A 16,011-nucleotide genomic window follows, 5' to 3' on the forward strand; every position below is an offset into this window, starting at 1 on the left:
TGCGTCGGACACCTGTGAAGGTTTGCTTCGTGTCATCTTCACCCCAACATCCTACCGTCTGCCGGGGATGGGTGTGTGCGACCGCTTCGTCTCCAATTACGTTGCGGTTTGCAGAGGGAGCGGTGAAGGCGCACCTCTGGAGGGCACCGTTGTAGTTTGGCGGGAAGAGCACCCTTGCCCACTGTACACGCTTCAGAGATCGACTGGAGAGCGAGATTCGGGCTTCGACCGGATTTCGTTCAATCGACCGTTGGAGCGAATCCCATTCGCCTTGGGAAAAGTCATAGACATTGAGGAGTGTCGTTGCACTCGCTGACCGTGCCGTGAGTGACCTGACTGTATATAAGAGATATGTAGAGTGCACTCTTAATGGCCATTTGCTGTACCGTATTACCTGTGTGTGATTTATAATACAAGTTTGTTCATTTATAATCATTGGTGTGGTTTCACTATTGATTTTCAACCCAGGGTAATATATTTTTCTGCCGGGGTTCCTCTCGGGGTTCGGAGGTTACCGAGACCAGGAGATTATAGAGAACTCCGTAACACCAGTCTAAAACTTTCCACTTTTTTCCCTGATGAACTCCATGGTTGTGTGTTGGCAGTGTGTGTTTTGGGTCATTGTCTTGCTGCATGGTGAAGCGCCGCCCATCGAGTTGGAAGGAATTTTCTTGTACATCGGCTGGAAAAATGTTTCTGTACACTTCGTAAGTCATTATGCTGCTGCCATAATTAGTTACATCATCAATAAAGATGAATGAGCCAGTTCCAGAGGCAGCCATGGAAGCCCAAGCCATTACACTTCCTCCACCATGCTTCACAGATGAGGAAGTATGCTTTGGATCATATGCAGTTCCTTCCTTTCTCCACACTTTCACTTTTGCATCACTTTGGTAAAGGTTTATCTTAGTCTCATTTGTCCATAAAACTTTGTTCTGGAACTGGTGATGTCACTGTCATTTGTTTTAGGGTTTTTTTTCACAGCTCTGATGATTTTTAGCTCACCTGGAACAAAGTTCAGGGGAGCTTATGCGTTCAAGGGAGCTTATGCATTCAGGGAACCTTATGCGTTCAAGGGAGCTTTTGCATTCAGGGGAGCTTTTAAAGTTCAGGGAGTCAGTCCGTCCGTCCGCCTGTCAATCCGTAAACACTTGCAACTTCTTCTCCAAAACCGCTGAAGGGATTGTGACCCGAAACTTGGCAAAAATGATATTTGTTGTGTTGTGACTAAAGTTTGTTCACGACATAAAAAAAAATCGTGATCTAAGGTGGTCTACCGGGGTCAAAGTGGATCCACGTTTGACCCCCCCCCCCCCCCCCACCCCTCCTCAAAATAGGAATTTGCGTTTTCCTCTGAAACTACACACACTATTTCGATGAAACTTGTCCACATCCTTCATCACCCATGATGTACCAATGTTTGTTAATTTAGGCATTAGAAAAATTGGGGCCTGAGGAGGTATACAGGGTTGGGGGAGGGGGAGGGAGAGTTGCCCCCCAAAATAGGTATTTTTTTGGTTGTTTAAAGTCTTATGGTTACGTCAGTATGATTCTACATGCTGCCCTGTCTTCTAGCAACCATTTAATTTGGTGTCAAATACCTTTAGTCTGTGCAGTATACTGTTTATTTTACCAGGTGAGCACCAGGGGTATTGCCTCTATGTTTCTGTCATCAACTGCCGTTGTTTTCCTTGGAGACCTGGCTGTTGTCTATTGCGAAGTACACTAGTGGTTATTTCTTTTTCAAGATATTCCAAATTGTTGTATTTGTTGTGCCCAATTTTTGTGCTTTGGTTCTAATTGAATTATTCTGTTATTTCAGCTTCCAAATTTCTTGCCTTTATTTCATAAACAGTTTTGTGGTCTTCATGTTGGTTTATGCCTAATGACTCGCAATGCAAAAGCAAAGGCTAAAACCAAGACAAGACATTCACAACTCTTTTATTTGAACAAGCAATGAAACAACAAACACCTGAGCAACAAGAAACACCTGTCAGTCATTTGTTCCGATACTTATGCTTACCTAAAATGGGGGGACTGAACATAAAAAATGCTGTTGTAATACAATAGTAAAATATATATGCATATTGTAACGGATTTGGGAAACCCTGCACTTGGTGTAATTGTTGTAAATATCAACCTCTGTAAATAGCAATTCTTTGTAAATACCTCCATTTGTGTAAAGGTCAAAGGTCGTCCCTTTAGCTAGTCCATGTACAAGCACGTAGCCAATCATAGAACCTCTCAATAGTTATATCATTATTATGTGTTCCAGTTTAAGGCTCTGTTTTCCATTAGTTGACTCTGCATTGCACCAAATGAAATAAGGTAGAATCCCCTTTCAATTGCCCCAAAACCCGCAATTACCAACTGCATTCGCCCTCCATTGAACACGCGGTCAACTTGGGGAAGAAGGGCGTGGCCCGCCCATCGTCATCAGGAGGTGGAGCCAGGAAGCCCTTGCGCCCAACCAGGACTCGGTGGGCACGGCTTGGTAAGGTGTGGCTATGGCTTGGTAGGGCGTGGCTATATAACCCGTCAAGGGAAGCCCCCACCAGCAGATGATCGAGGGAGCCAGAGGCGTGTAAAAGCAAAAACCAGCTCTGCCGCGTGCAACGAGATACGTGTGCCTGCCACGTGGAACGAGATACGTGTGCCTGCCGCCGCCTTGCTTGCTTCCAGCCCGGAGCTTGCTGTGCTTGCTGTGCCGCCCTGGCCAAACCTTCCAGCCCTGTGGTCCCACCTTCTTCTCCCTCCAGCCAATCCAATCTGCAATTCCCTATTCGTGTGAGTGAGTTTGTATATAGCCGCGCTTCGGAGATCGACTGGAGAGCGAGATTCGGGCTTCGACCGGATTTCGTTCCATCGACCGTTGGAGCGAATCCCATTCACCTTGGGAAAAGTCATAGAGACAGTGGGTGGCTGTCTGTATTGTCCTGGGTATAAGTAAGCTTGTTTAAGTTAACCACTGCACTGTGTATCTGCTTTTCCATTGTCCCTGTAAATTACATTTCTTTTCTTCTCTTGCTTTGGGATTTTGTGTAAATAATAATAATAAATCCTGTTATTTCCGACCTTTGGTTTTCTTTCCCATCCGATCGCTTTCGTCCTGTCCCCCATTGATATACGTGGCACGATTTGGCCAACGCTCAGGATCGGGTTAGTCTTTGTTAAATGGCTCGAACTCCGGGTTGCTAAAAACCGCTCGGCAACTAGTCTATCTAAAACCGTGGTTCGAGCAGAAGTTATTCCCTCGTTCCCGGCTGGCGGTAGTAATTAGGTACGTAGCGAACCCCTAGGCCTAACAAACCCTACCTACCGTCGGTCCGGGAAGGACGTTGTAGCTTCAGGATCGGAGACGGCCAATGCAAATATAAGGGGGATTAACCCCCCCCCCCCCCCCGCCCCCACTAAGGGGAGCGCCGTACTCCGTTTCCGTAACAATTGATAGTCAGGAGTTGGGATCTGGAACCTGGCCCTAATTTATTTAGCCCAAATTTTGGACACCAGTTGTACTATTGGTCGTAACAATTGGTGTCGAGGAGTTGGGATTTGGACCCGAACCAAATTTTTGAGAACATCAAAAAATTTGGTCAAAATTTGGAGCGGCCGAAATTTCGTGTAAAACATCTAAATTAAATCGTGCCATGGATATATCAAGGCGACCGGATGCCGGTGGGGGTAGAGGAAGAAGAGTTAGAAGCAGCCCAGGACCACAAAGAGGTGGGAGTAATGCGGGAGGAAAACAATACGCATTGGGTAGCGGAGGTTTCAGGCACACAAGATGGCGGCCTTGCGCACGTGGTTGCAGAGGCACAAAACGGCGGCGCTGCGGCAGCCGAGCCCACGGCACTGGTGAAATTGGACCTCTTCATGGCGCAGATGATGGGGTATATGGCAAAAATGGCTGAAAAATCCAGCAGAGAAATGGAACAAATGATGGAAAGGAATTGTGAGCAATTGGGAAATCAAATTGGGGGATTAGAAAATCAAATCGGGGAAATGGGAAATGATTGGAAAAGCAAATTAGGGGGGCTGGGAAGCAAGTTGGAGCGAATCGGTAAAGTTGGGGACAGAATGGGTGACAGCGCACAAAAATGTGGGGAGACAATGGATCACATGTTGAGCAGGAGGGGCGCATCGGTGCACGACGAGGTAAAGCGGGTTGAGAAGCGCTGGTTGAGCGAGGCGGAGCAAAGCGCGGTTAAAATGACGGGTATAGAGATCGCGACCCGGGGTATGGGGAAGCCGGCGACCGCTGAGGTAGAGGGAATTTTAATAAAGCCAGCGGTCGTCGAGGTGAATAAAGAAAAAGTAGCGGGAATTGAAATTGAAAAGACGACGGAGGTAGCCCAGGAATTGAAGGGAGGAATGGAAATTGTACAAAGTCTGAATTCGCATCGTGATGCCGTGCTTATAAAGATTTGCAGGTGTCGGAGCGAGGAGGAAGAAGAATCCCCCAGATGAGAAGGGCTGTGTATGGTGCTAAGAGGTTTTTCGGCAAAGTGTTTGGCGCGAAAAGAATTGTCGCGCGATTGGGGTCGATATGGCATCCGGGCGTTTGTGGGAGGTCCGTGGTGCGTGGTGTACGAAGGAATGGCACTCGTGTGAGGAAAAAGTGTGCGTCGGCAAGTGAGTGTGTTATAAAGTGTGGGAGTAAAACCGAGTGCGAGCGGGAATGCACGTCGGAGTGTATGGAGTGTGACACAGAGAGTGAGAGCGATACGGAGTGTACGTGCGAGGGTGAGAGTGACCCGGAGAGTGAGTTGGTGGAGGAGCGGGTGTGAGGATGCACGCTTGGGATGGACGGCGAGAGTGTGCGAGAAAGCACACCTGAGTTGGTTGTGGCACGGGTGCGGGAGAGCCCATTGAAGCGCGTGAGTGGGTGGATGCGAGGGTGCACGCCCATGGTGAGTGTTATGAAGGACGTAACGGAGGAGAGGTGTGGAACGAAACGTCATGTAGGAAATGTACGAACGACGAACGTGCGAACGACGAGTGTACGCAAGAGGGTGCGCGAGAGGTGTGGTGTGTAACAGGGAGTGCGGTGGTGGAATGGACGGAGTGTGTGGAATGTACGGGCAGCATTGGAACGCCGGGCTTGGTGAGTGTAAAACGGGTCGCGTATGCGTGTGAGCAGGCGAGTAAGGCATCGACGTTAAACGGGGCAGCGTTTAGGGTGACGGATAGCCGACGCGAGCACCCGGTGCGCGGTGCGCTTTGTTGGATGCGAGGCGCGGATCGGTGCTGCGTCGCTTCTCTTCGAAGCGTCGTGCACGATTCGGGCCTGGCCCCGCCCCGCACAGTCGAGTCCGGGCTTTGCCGGGCAAAGCGACCGGTCCGGTTCAAGGGCAGGTAGGAGGGACCGGAGCGGCGCCCCTTTGTGGGGGGGGGGCGGGATCGAGCCATCGGGCCGGAGACCGAAAGGTTCCGCGCCGAGATGGTGCGTGGAATCTCGGGCCGAGCATGCCGCCTCCCTTGAACCGAATGCCGGACGGACTCAACCTGTAGGCGACCAAACCACCCGAATTCATTGCTCGGCTTTGCGTAGCCGAGTTTTCATGATGTCATGACGGACCGAGAGGCTCAGATATAGTGGACTGTGATGGTAATAGTGTTTTGGATCCGAAATTGGAATAGTGAATAGGATTGGCAGTAATGATTGGCAAATTGATGATTGGTAAAATGATTGGCAGTGATTGGCAAATTTTGATTTGCAGGAAATTGGATGGGCAAAATTTATAGTGGGAGATGCCCGATGTGCAAGGATGGTAAATCCACCATCCCTCGCATCTCCCGGGGCACATGAGCACTAGTTATGGGGTTTGGCGGTGAAAACCTAGCCAGGGAGGGTTAGGATAAATGTATAGGGATCTAGAGAAATGACCATAGGTAACTGTACAGGTAAGTAGCGACATTGCACAGGTAGTCGGGGACGTAGAGAGTTTGGGTGGATTATAACGACGAGGGAGCACAATAATATAAGGGGCGACTGGGAAGCGCAAGTTTTAGAAGGGCACCAGGTAGATCAGATGATGCCGTGTGTGTGAGAATCTTTGCCGATGAGCATGTTGAGCAAATGAGGCAATGCTCGTGAATGGTGCCGTGTGTGTGTGTTGAAAGTGTATTCAGTAGCGTATTGTGAGAAGTGTGAGGTGATTGTGAGTTGTATTGAGTGTGGAAGTGTATGGAGCAGTGTATGAGGAATAATTGTGATTGTGCATTGTATTGAATGAATGAAGAAGCCTGGGAGGAAGGAGGGTGCAAGTGCCACCAGGTGTGTGTGAGCACAGGTGTGCAAATCCAGGTGAGAATGGTTGTGTGGAATAGCTGGTATGGAATATGTGTAGTATGGAATGGATGGTGTGGAGTGAGTATGGTGGAAAATGTGGAGTGGAGTGGGTGGTGCGAAGGGAGTGTATGGGGAGGATGGACCCCTATCACGAATACCCGGGGAGGGTAGTTTAAGAGTTAGGTAGAGGGTATAGGTAAATTGTGGTTGGATATTGGCATCTGTGGTGCGTGTGGAAGAATGGTGTTTGGATGGGTGCATTAGTGACGTGGAAATGGCTGGGCGTGTGGCCTGTTAGTGTGTGTTGTTAAATGGGCACTCCGCCACTATCAGGATGTCGGCCAGATGAGGCCGCAGGTGGGCTCTGGGAGCCGGTAGAGTTCAATGGGGCCCGAGGGTCCAGAGGAAGGACCCGGGTAGCCCAGTGCCAGAGAGGGCACCGAGGGGGTAAGCGCCAAGGAGGGCCTTCCCCAGGTAGATAGGTTAGATAAGGAGCAGGTAAGCTCGGAGGCAACTGCAGTGGTGGAGGTGTGCAGGTGGGTAGACCTGCTGGGAGAGCCACACGACTCAGCCCAGAAATTGTGCGAAGGCACAGGGAGTTGAATCGGGAGAGTGAGACCCCAAATTGATTGGCACCACAGTTTGGTCAATGGGAGTTTGGTTCTTAAAACCGCATAGAGTAAGATGGCCAATGGATTGGCAGGGAAAGACCCCGGGTAGTGTAAAGTGTGTTAATGTCATTTAGGAAGCAGTTAGGATTGAAATCTCCTCGCACCATCTGCATCCACTCACCTGAGGTGACGTAGCTCCACACCCTGCCATGTTTTGGTTATTTTTGTGCAAATGTTTGGATTGTGAGACGCATCAGGACGTGGGTGTGACATTGTGCTTAATGTTCCATCTCTTCCTCCTAATGAGGAACTAGCTGAGGTACCCGGCTTCGCCCGGGTTGAATAAGAATAATACAAATATATGATGAAAAGAACATGTATATTTTAGAGCAATATCACAGTACATTTCATACATGACGTTTTTTCAATTTTCAATTTCTCAAAACCTCTGGGTATACAACATTTCTGGTTTTCTTACGTGGTGCCAAGACATAAAGATTGCTTGGTTTTCCAACCCTCGAGCAGCCCACGTACAGCTGGCCATGGGCAAACACTTGTTCTGTGAAGTTCAGGCCTACAACCTTCATTGATTGCCCCTGCGCCCTGTTGATGGACATGGCAAAACATAGCCTGATGGGGAACTGAATCCTCTTGAAGGAGAATGGAAGGTCAGGTGGAATAAGTGGTATCCTTGGAATGAATACTTTCTCTCCTCTGTATTGTCCTGAGAGGATGGTTGCCTCTAGGACATGCGGCATCATTTGCTGGATTGTCAATCGTGTTCCATTACACAGCTTTGGTGGATCAAGATTCCTTAAAAACATGATTGGTGCTCCCACCTTGAGAATCAACCTGTGTGTTGGGAGTCCTTGAGGCTGACGACTGTTGAGAAACTCAGTTGGGAGGTTTATTGCCTGATCTTCATGTCACTTTGGCAAGAGAATCATAATTTCTTTCATGACCGGGCAGCGAACGTCATTATGTGCGACATTACGTCACTCCTACGGACGTGAAAACATTTGTTTTCCTTAAAAATATATTTAAAATAAATAAAATAGTACATAAATTAACAATAAAAGAAGCTGAAAAACAATTTAAAATACAATAAAAAGCACATTAAAAATATATAAATATGTACGTACAGTATACCGTACGTACACGCAACCGCTGATTCTCATTCAAAACAGAGGCGACGTACAGTATTCCTTTACTGTGTCTGTGTTAGCCATGGGTCCGAAGAAGGATAATGCTAGTGTTTCCAAGCGTAATGTGGTTACGATGGACGATAAGGTAAATCTGATTAAAAGGTATGGAAAAGGTGGAAAAGTGTCGGTGATAGCGCATAGACCTTATCGCGAATCGGAACCGCAATGCATCATGGGATCGGAAAGGGGCAATAGCGCCGCCACAAACTACACCATGGAATTGCAGCCGGCCCGGTTTTTTAAACCATTGATATTAAAATAAAAAGTAGCCGATAACCACCGGAATTTTATGCTGATTCCGAATCTGTGTCTAAAACTTTTCTCCGATGTGTAGTTCTTGAGTTATAAGTGGACATCCAGACAGAGACAGACACACACACACACACACACACACACACACACACACACACACACACACACACACACACACACACACACACACACACACACATACACACACATACACACACACACACACACACACACACACACACACACACACACTCCTCCTTTATTTATATAGATTGATGAGGAATTTGAATTTGTGGCAAATTTGGTTAGAGGGATTGTGGTGACGAATTTGGTATTAAGGGAAATAAGGGGAAGACGAGACAGTAGTGACGAATTGGTAAGTGTGTAGATTTTGTAAATATGGGGAGGGGCAAGGGGGAGCAGTGTAGGTCACCTGTGGGGGGCGTACTCAGGGACGAACCTTTCTCAGCTTGCTCTCATGCGCCCCTCATTCTGCATTGCCTTGTTTGATGTGTACCCTTGCACCCTGACCCATGACTCACCTGTCTTCTCTGTCTTCCTTCTCCCAACCGAGGATCGTGCTCTCTGGGCACTGAGGGGAGCGTGCGGGGGGGCCGCGTCTGTGTGCCCGAAATTCCCGCAACCAGCTGCTTGCATCGATGCACCACTTTATGGACCACGTTGTTGTGGCCGAGCACCACCATATGGACCCCATGTGTTGGGGCCTAGCCCCTCTGCTGGGACCGGCCACGATGGGCCAAGGGAGATCTTGCTTGCGGACCTCGGTGAGGTGGCACCAAGCCACACAGGTGAACCACCCATCGTCGGCCCCTGTTGGCCATAAATAAAAGAGGATGGACGCGTTGTGTGCCTTTTTATGTCCAAATAGGCCGCAAACAAGAAGATCAAGAAGAACAACAAGGGTTGAGAACATCAAGAACGATAACGGCCAGCAGAGGGAGCAGAGAAGAACAAGATCATCAGTGTGTTGTTTTTATTGTGATGAAATATGTGCAATGAGCACTGGATGGTGCTTTGGTGTTTTTTTGGTGCTGATTGGTGCTTTTTGGTGCTCTTTATTGGTGTTTATTGGTGCTGGTGCGTCTATGCAATGCATGCTGTCTCCTTCCCTCCCACAGGAATTTTCTCTTTTTGTTTCCTCAAAGAACTGACAGGTCCTGGGTTGCGATCTGTAAATAATGAAATAATGTCTTGTAAATAATGCTCCCCACCGTTCATGTTTAGCTTGAAAACCATTCCGCAATTTGGTTATCCTGTGGGCGTGAATCTGTTAGGCAGGGTGCAATGCAACAGCGGGACATAGTTATTTGTGTTTTAAAACGGTCACACTCAGGGTCAGATTAATTGTAAAGGGAATTACACCTACGTGCCACATTAAGTTAAGTTTTATAGGCCCGGGACGTGCCTGGAGGATGAGGGTGCAGTGTAACGGATTTGGGAAACCCTGCACTTGGTGTAATTGTGGTAAATATCACCCTCTGTAAATAGTAATTCTTTGTAAATACCTCCATTTGTGTAAAGGTCAAAGGTCGTCCCTTTAGCTAGTCCATGTACAAGCACGTAGCCAATCATAGAACCTCTCAATAGTTATATCATTATTATGTGTTCCAGTTTAAGGCTCTGTTTTCCATTAGTTGACTCTGCATTGCACCAAATGAAATAAGGTAGAATCCCCTTTCAATTGCCCCAAAACCCGCAATAGCCAACTGCATTCGCCCTCCATTGAACACACGGTCAACTTGGGGAAGAAGGGTGCGGCCCGCCCATCGTCATCAGGAGGTGGAGCCAGGAAGCCCTTGCGCCCAACCAGGACTCGGTGGGCACGGCTTGGTAAGGTGTGGCTATGGCTTGGTAGGGCGTGGCTATATAACCCGTCGAGGGAAGCCCCCACCAGCAGATGATCGAGGGAGCCAGAGGCGTGTCAAAGCAAAAACCAGCTCTGCCGCGTGCAACGAGATACGTGTGCCTGCCACGTGGAACGAGATACGTGTGCCTGCCGCCGCCTTGCTCGCTTCCAGCCCCGAGCGGACCTGCTTGCTGTGCCGCCCTGCCAAACCTTCCAGCCCTGTGGTCCCACCTTCCTCTGCCTCCAGCCAATCCAATCTGCAATTCCCTATTCGTGTGAGTGAGTTCGTTCTGTCTGTATTGTCCTGGGTATAAGTAAGCTTGTTTAAGTTAACCACTGCACAGTGTATCTGCTTTTCCATTGTCCCTGTAAATTACATTTCTTTTCTTCTCTTGCTTTGGGTTTTTGTGTAAATAATAATAATAAATCCTGTTATTTCCTACCTTTGGTTTTCTTTCCCATCCGATCGCTTTCGTCCTGTCCCCCATTGATATATGTGGCACGATTTGGCCAACGCTCAGGATCGGGTTAGTCTTTGTTAAATGGCTCGAACTCCGGGTTGCTAGAAACCGCTCGGCAACTAGTCTATCTAAAACCGTGGTTCGAGCAGAAGTTATTCCCTCGTTCCCGGCTGGCGGTAGTAATTAGGTACGTAGCGAACCCCTAGGCCTAACAAACCCTACCTACCGTCGGTCGGGGAAGGACATTGTAGCTTCAGGATCGGAGACGGCCAGTGCAAATAGAAGGGGAATTAACCCCCCCCCCCCCCCCCCCCCCCGCTAAGGGGAGCGACGTACTCCGTTTCCATAACAATATATATACCAATAAATAAAAGCTGACCTTATGTACTGTTGCCTCATATTCATATTTTATCTCAAATCCAAACATCTTGAGTATATATAGTGGGGCGGCTTAGCCCAAATATTCAAAAGAATTGTGCATTTTGTGATACAAGCACCAAATTTGGCACAAATGTACATTAATATGTTGCGAACATTTTCAGATATTGGGCCACTTGAAATTCCGTAATTTTTTTTTTCAAATTTTTTCAAATTTCGTAATTTCAAATTTTTCGGGTGACACCGTCACAATTTCGGTCTTCGAGGCCGGCCGATAGGCAAAGTGTGACCGGAAGGGACGAGGTTCTCCTGACCACGTGGCCCTCGATCTGGGAAGCGAGAGGCGTTCCATTAGTGGACGCGCCCCTCACGCCCGACTTTTGGGCGGCCCCGGCAGGCCGTTTGTTTTGACGTTCCGTGACAGGCCCCGCACCCCCACCTCCGGGCCGACCGGAAGCTTGTGCTGAGTACATCATACCTGAACAACTCAGTGAGGCAGAACACAGCAGTGCACACCAGGGTGACCCCTTCAGTGCATAAACCAATTAACCTGTCCACTGCAGGGCATATAGAAATGAAGTTATTTTCTGCATATAATAATAATATAAGTTCAGTTCTATATAACAATTTCTGTTATCACCACTACCACTACAACTACCACTACTACAAGCTTTGTCTGGAATTTTGTGGACTAACAGACAAACAGACATACAGACAAGCTGGGATCAAAACATTACCTCCTTCCACCATTGAGTGTAGAGGTAAACATCATGGAAATTATATCATGCCCTAGATTTAATTCATGCTTACCCATGTATTTGCTTCACTGGTTCACAAGGTCTTTTGCATACATGTAATTCAGACTCTCGTCTTCATTGCTGACCACACAATGTTCGCAACATATTAATGTACATTTGTGCCAAATTTGGTGCTTGTATCACAAAATGCACAATTCTTTTGAATATTTGGGCTAAGCCGCCCCACTATATCGGCCGGCCTCGAAGACCGAAATTGTGACGGTGTCACCCGAAAAATTTGAAATTACGAAATTTGAAAAAATTTGAAAAAAAAAATTACGGAATTTCAAGTGGCCCAATATCTGAAAATGTTCGCAACATATTAATGTACATTTGTGCCAAATTTGGTGCTTGTATCACAAAATGCACAACAGGTTTGCTATGCTGCTACACTAATAGCAATAATAACAAATTAGACTTCACTGTTCCAATACTTATGGAGGGCACTGTGTATCACCTAAAATTGCTGTTCATTGCATGCTGTCAACCTTGGCAATCACCGAACTACTAGTACTGTATTCCGGTGTCACTGGCATTGTACACGCAGCTACAATGCAGCAGCTTCCAAAAATATCAAACTCACCGACTTTGGAAATGAGCAGAGAGTCTGCTTCATGGCAGGCTCCACCGACCGGAATGCTTGCAACACAAATCGCCCTGCAAGGAATCACAGTTTTGCACATTCAAATTCACCGTTTCTGAAATACCAGTTTTGAATCACGGCAGTTTTCGTGTTTCACCAAATACAGCATCTACAAAATAGTGCACTACTGTCGTGGCCATATTGGCACCCTTGCACTTTGTTCAAATAACTCACAATTTTCTCTAAAAATAAGTTGTAATTGACAAAAGTATTTGGTCTCCACAATTCTTTATTTCACTGTTAATATTACAGAACATTTGTTTTTGATTCAGAACTTAATATATCCTTTTAAATCAGTAAAATAAAAAGAAATGGCATTGACAAAATTATTCACACCCGAGACTTAACATTTGGTAGCACAGCCTTTGGACGCAACAACTGCAGTCAAGCGCTTCCTACAGCCATGAATGAGCTTCCTACACCTCTCTACTGGCAATATGGGCCACTGTTCTTGTGAAAACTGCTCCAGTTCTCCCAGATTTGAAGGGTGGCTTCTCCCAATTGCTGTTTTCAGATCTCCTCACAGGTGTTCAATACGGATTTAGATCTCGACTCATTGCTGGCCACTTCAAACAGTCCAGCATTTTGTCTTGAACCATTCCTGGGTGCTTTTTGAAGTGTGTTTTGGGTCATTGTCCTGCTGCAAGACCCATGACCTTCGACGGAGACCCAGGTTACTCACAATGGGTTAAACATTGCGTTCCAAAATGCCTTGGTAATCTCCTGATATCATGATGCCATGCACACATTTAAGGTACCCAGTGCCAAAGGCAGCACAGCAACCCCAAAACATCAATGAATCTCCTCCATGTTTGACTGTAGAGAAGGTGTTCTTTTCTTTGAAAGCTTAATTTTGTTTTCTGTAAACATCGAGTTGATGTGCTTTACCAAAAAGCTCGAATTTGGTCTCATCTGTCCACAGGACATTCTCCCAGAAGGATTTTGCCTTGTTCAGGTTTGTTTTTGGCAAACTCCAGTCAGACTTTCTCAGCAGTGGGGTCCTCCAGGGTCTCCTACCATAGAACCCCCTTTCATCGAGTTGGCGACGGATGGTGTGAGTTGAAACTGCAGTACCTTGTGTCTGAAGATAAGCTTGAATCTGTTTGGCAGTTGATCGAGATGCTTTCTCCACCATTTGAACAATCCTTCGCTGCAATCTTCGATCAAGTTTTCTCTTGAAGCCACGTCCAGGTAGTTTGGCTACAGTGCCATGGGCCTTAAACTTCCTGACAACATTGTGTCCGGTGGACACAGGAACATTAAGGTCTCTGGAGATGGACTTGTCGCCTTGAGATTGTCCATGCTTGGCTACAATCTTGTGTCTGACCTCAGACAATTTTCTGGTTTTCTTTCTTTTCTCCATGCTCATTGCGGAACACACAGTGACACAAAACAGCAGAATGGCTCCTTTTCTCCATTCAAACTGGTTGAATGAGTGATTTTTATACTGAAACTGATTTTGTCATCATCTGAATTTTTATCATCTGAATTTTATATTGCAACTATTTTATCAATAATGTTTTTATCTATTGCAACTCACCACAGGTGAGTTCAATTCCAAAGTAAAGGGTAATCACCTGCTTGAAATCTATTTATTTCTAACAACTTCTAAAAGGTGCCAATAATATTGTCCGGGCCATTTTAGGATTTCTGTGTGGAATAAGCTAAGGTTTCGTAATTTTTTCAGCTTTCTTTATTTTGTTCCACTGTAAACCAAAGACATACAAATGTGGATACCAAAATATTTTTTTTAATTTCAACAATTTTCTAGAAGAAATGGTGCATTATTTGAAAAAAGTGCAAGGGTGCCAATATTTTTGGCCACGACTGTACATAAAAAGGTACAGAAACTGATCCCCTTAACTACAGACCGATCAGCTGACTTCCAATCATCAGCATGGTCATATAATCCATCATTGCAGTTGACATGAAATCCATCCTTTTCTCCAACAATCCTCACCTCAAATCACCAATTTGGTTTCAGAGCAGGTCACTCCATCAGTCCATCATGGACATGCTGCTTCTACTCAACCAATAATGGTTGTAGACCCTCAATGTCAGACATGAAATCAGGGATGTCTCTCTGGATATATTTCATGGTTTTGATACAGTCTGGCATTCTGCCTTGCTCTTCAAACTCTCTGTCTATGGCATCCAAGACCAACTCCTCACATGGCTTATTGACTTCTCGACTCGTAACCAACCTGTGGCTCTCAATGGAATCCTTTCATCTCCTCTCCCTGCCAAGGCTGTAGTGCCCGAACGCAGTGTTCTGGGCCCAGTCCTGTTTCTGATCTTCATAGATGATCTCTCCAAGTCTCTGGAAAATCCATTTTATGCATTTGCTGATCACTCCACAATCTACCGTGACAATCCTCATCCTTAAAACAAGCAGGCTGCAGCACCTTCCCTCTCCCCAGACATTGACAAAATCAACAGATGGTCAAACAATTGGAATAAGTCTTTCAATCATGATAAATGGCACGCATGCACACACACACACACACACACACACTTTGACCATCTCTCTCTGAAAGGACCATCTGGCAAACCCCCCACATACTTTCTCAACAATCCTCTTAAGGAAGTTAAATCTTTCAAACTCCTGGGTCTTACTATCAGACATGATCTTTCTTGGGCAAACCAAATTTCTTAGTTGGCCTCCAAAGCCAGCATCCGACTGGAAGCCCTCCATCATACAAATGCCTTCCTTGGCACACCTGAACTCCCATCCACCTACAAGGTCTTCATCCGTAGCTTGATGGAGTACTGCTCTCCCCGCTGGGCTGGCCCCCATACCTCAGATTTTTCGCAGCTTGACGCCGTGGAAACCAAGGCCTTTAATATTTTTGAAATCTCCCGTGATGAAGCTGAGTCTATGGGCCTATGACTTTGCCATCGCCGACAGGTTGGTAGTCTCTCTGTCTTCTACCACCTCCTTTCTGGTCTTGCACCTTCTACTCCTTCTGTGATTTGTCCCACCACCCCAAGTTTTTGAAGGACTCACATGGTCCACCATGAACCTTGTGGTGAAACTAACTAAATCTAGGATTACTACTCACCCTCACTCACTTGTTCCTTTTTTCTTTTTCTTTTTTTCCACCTATGGAACCAAGTTCCTCATTTTCTTCAATCTCATTCTTCCCTCCAGGTCTCCAAGCCAGCTGTTCGCCACCATATTAGACCATCTTAAATCCAAAACCACAATCTTTTCTACCCTTGTTAACTCCCAACACCCACCCCTATCCCTCATCCTTCCAGATTTACATTTTCTCTCCTGAGAGTTTCCTTTTGTGTCCTTGTCCACCCCCTGGATCCTCTCCAGCCCACCACAAAACATCTTTCCTTTATTTGGACACTTCCTGGTATATAATCAGGTGGAAGCCCAAATAGGCTCCATGACTGGTACGACTCAAACAGCCTGAGATCATAATCGTGTTTCTTGCTCAAGTCTCTGCAAATGCATAATTATGGAGGACAAAGTGTGAGGACAGCATATTCTCAA

At 46.6% G+C, this 16,011-nt stretch overlaps 1 protein-coding gene across 4 annotated transcripts in view; it reads right to left on the reverse strand.

The window, feature by feature from the left end:
• DNAJC19 (DnaJ heat shock protein family (Hsp40) member C19) overlaps window positions 1-16,011 on the reverse strand; it is a 36,087-nt gene that overhangs the window by 17,649 nt on the left and 2,427 nt on the right. For 3 of the 4 annotated variants that reach the window (XR_010986840.2, XM_078767626.1, XM_068134586.2), the window contains exon 3: window positions 12,447-12,520. Coding sequence is in view for 3 of the 4 variants with exons in the window: in XM_078767626.1 (XP_078623752.1) it covers window positions 12,447-12,520 (74 nt within the window). In the remaining variant the exon portion in view is untranslated. Of the gene's footprint in view, window positions 1-8,902; window positions 9,182-12,446; window positions 12,521-16,011 lie in introns of those variants that run through there. The other variant, XM_068134587.2, reaches the window with a different exon arrangement.

Source organism: Myxine glutinosa, chromosome 13, assembly GCF_964187855.1.
Source record: "Myxine glutinosa chromosome 13, kmMyxGlut1.1, whole genome shotgun sequence".
In the NCBI taxonomy this organism is placed as follows: domain Eukaryota; kingdom Metazoa; phylum Chordata; class Myxini; order Myxiniformes; family Myxinidae; genus Myxine; species Myxine glutinosa.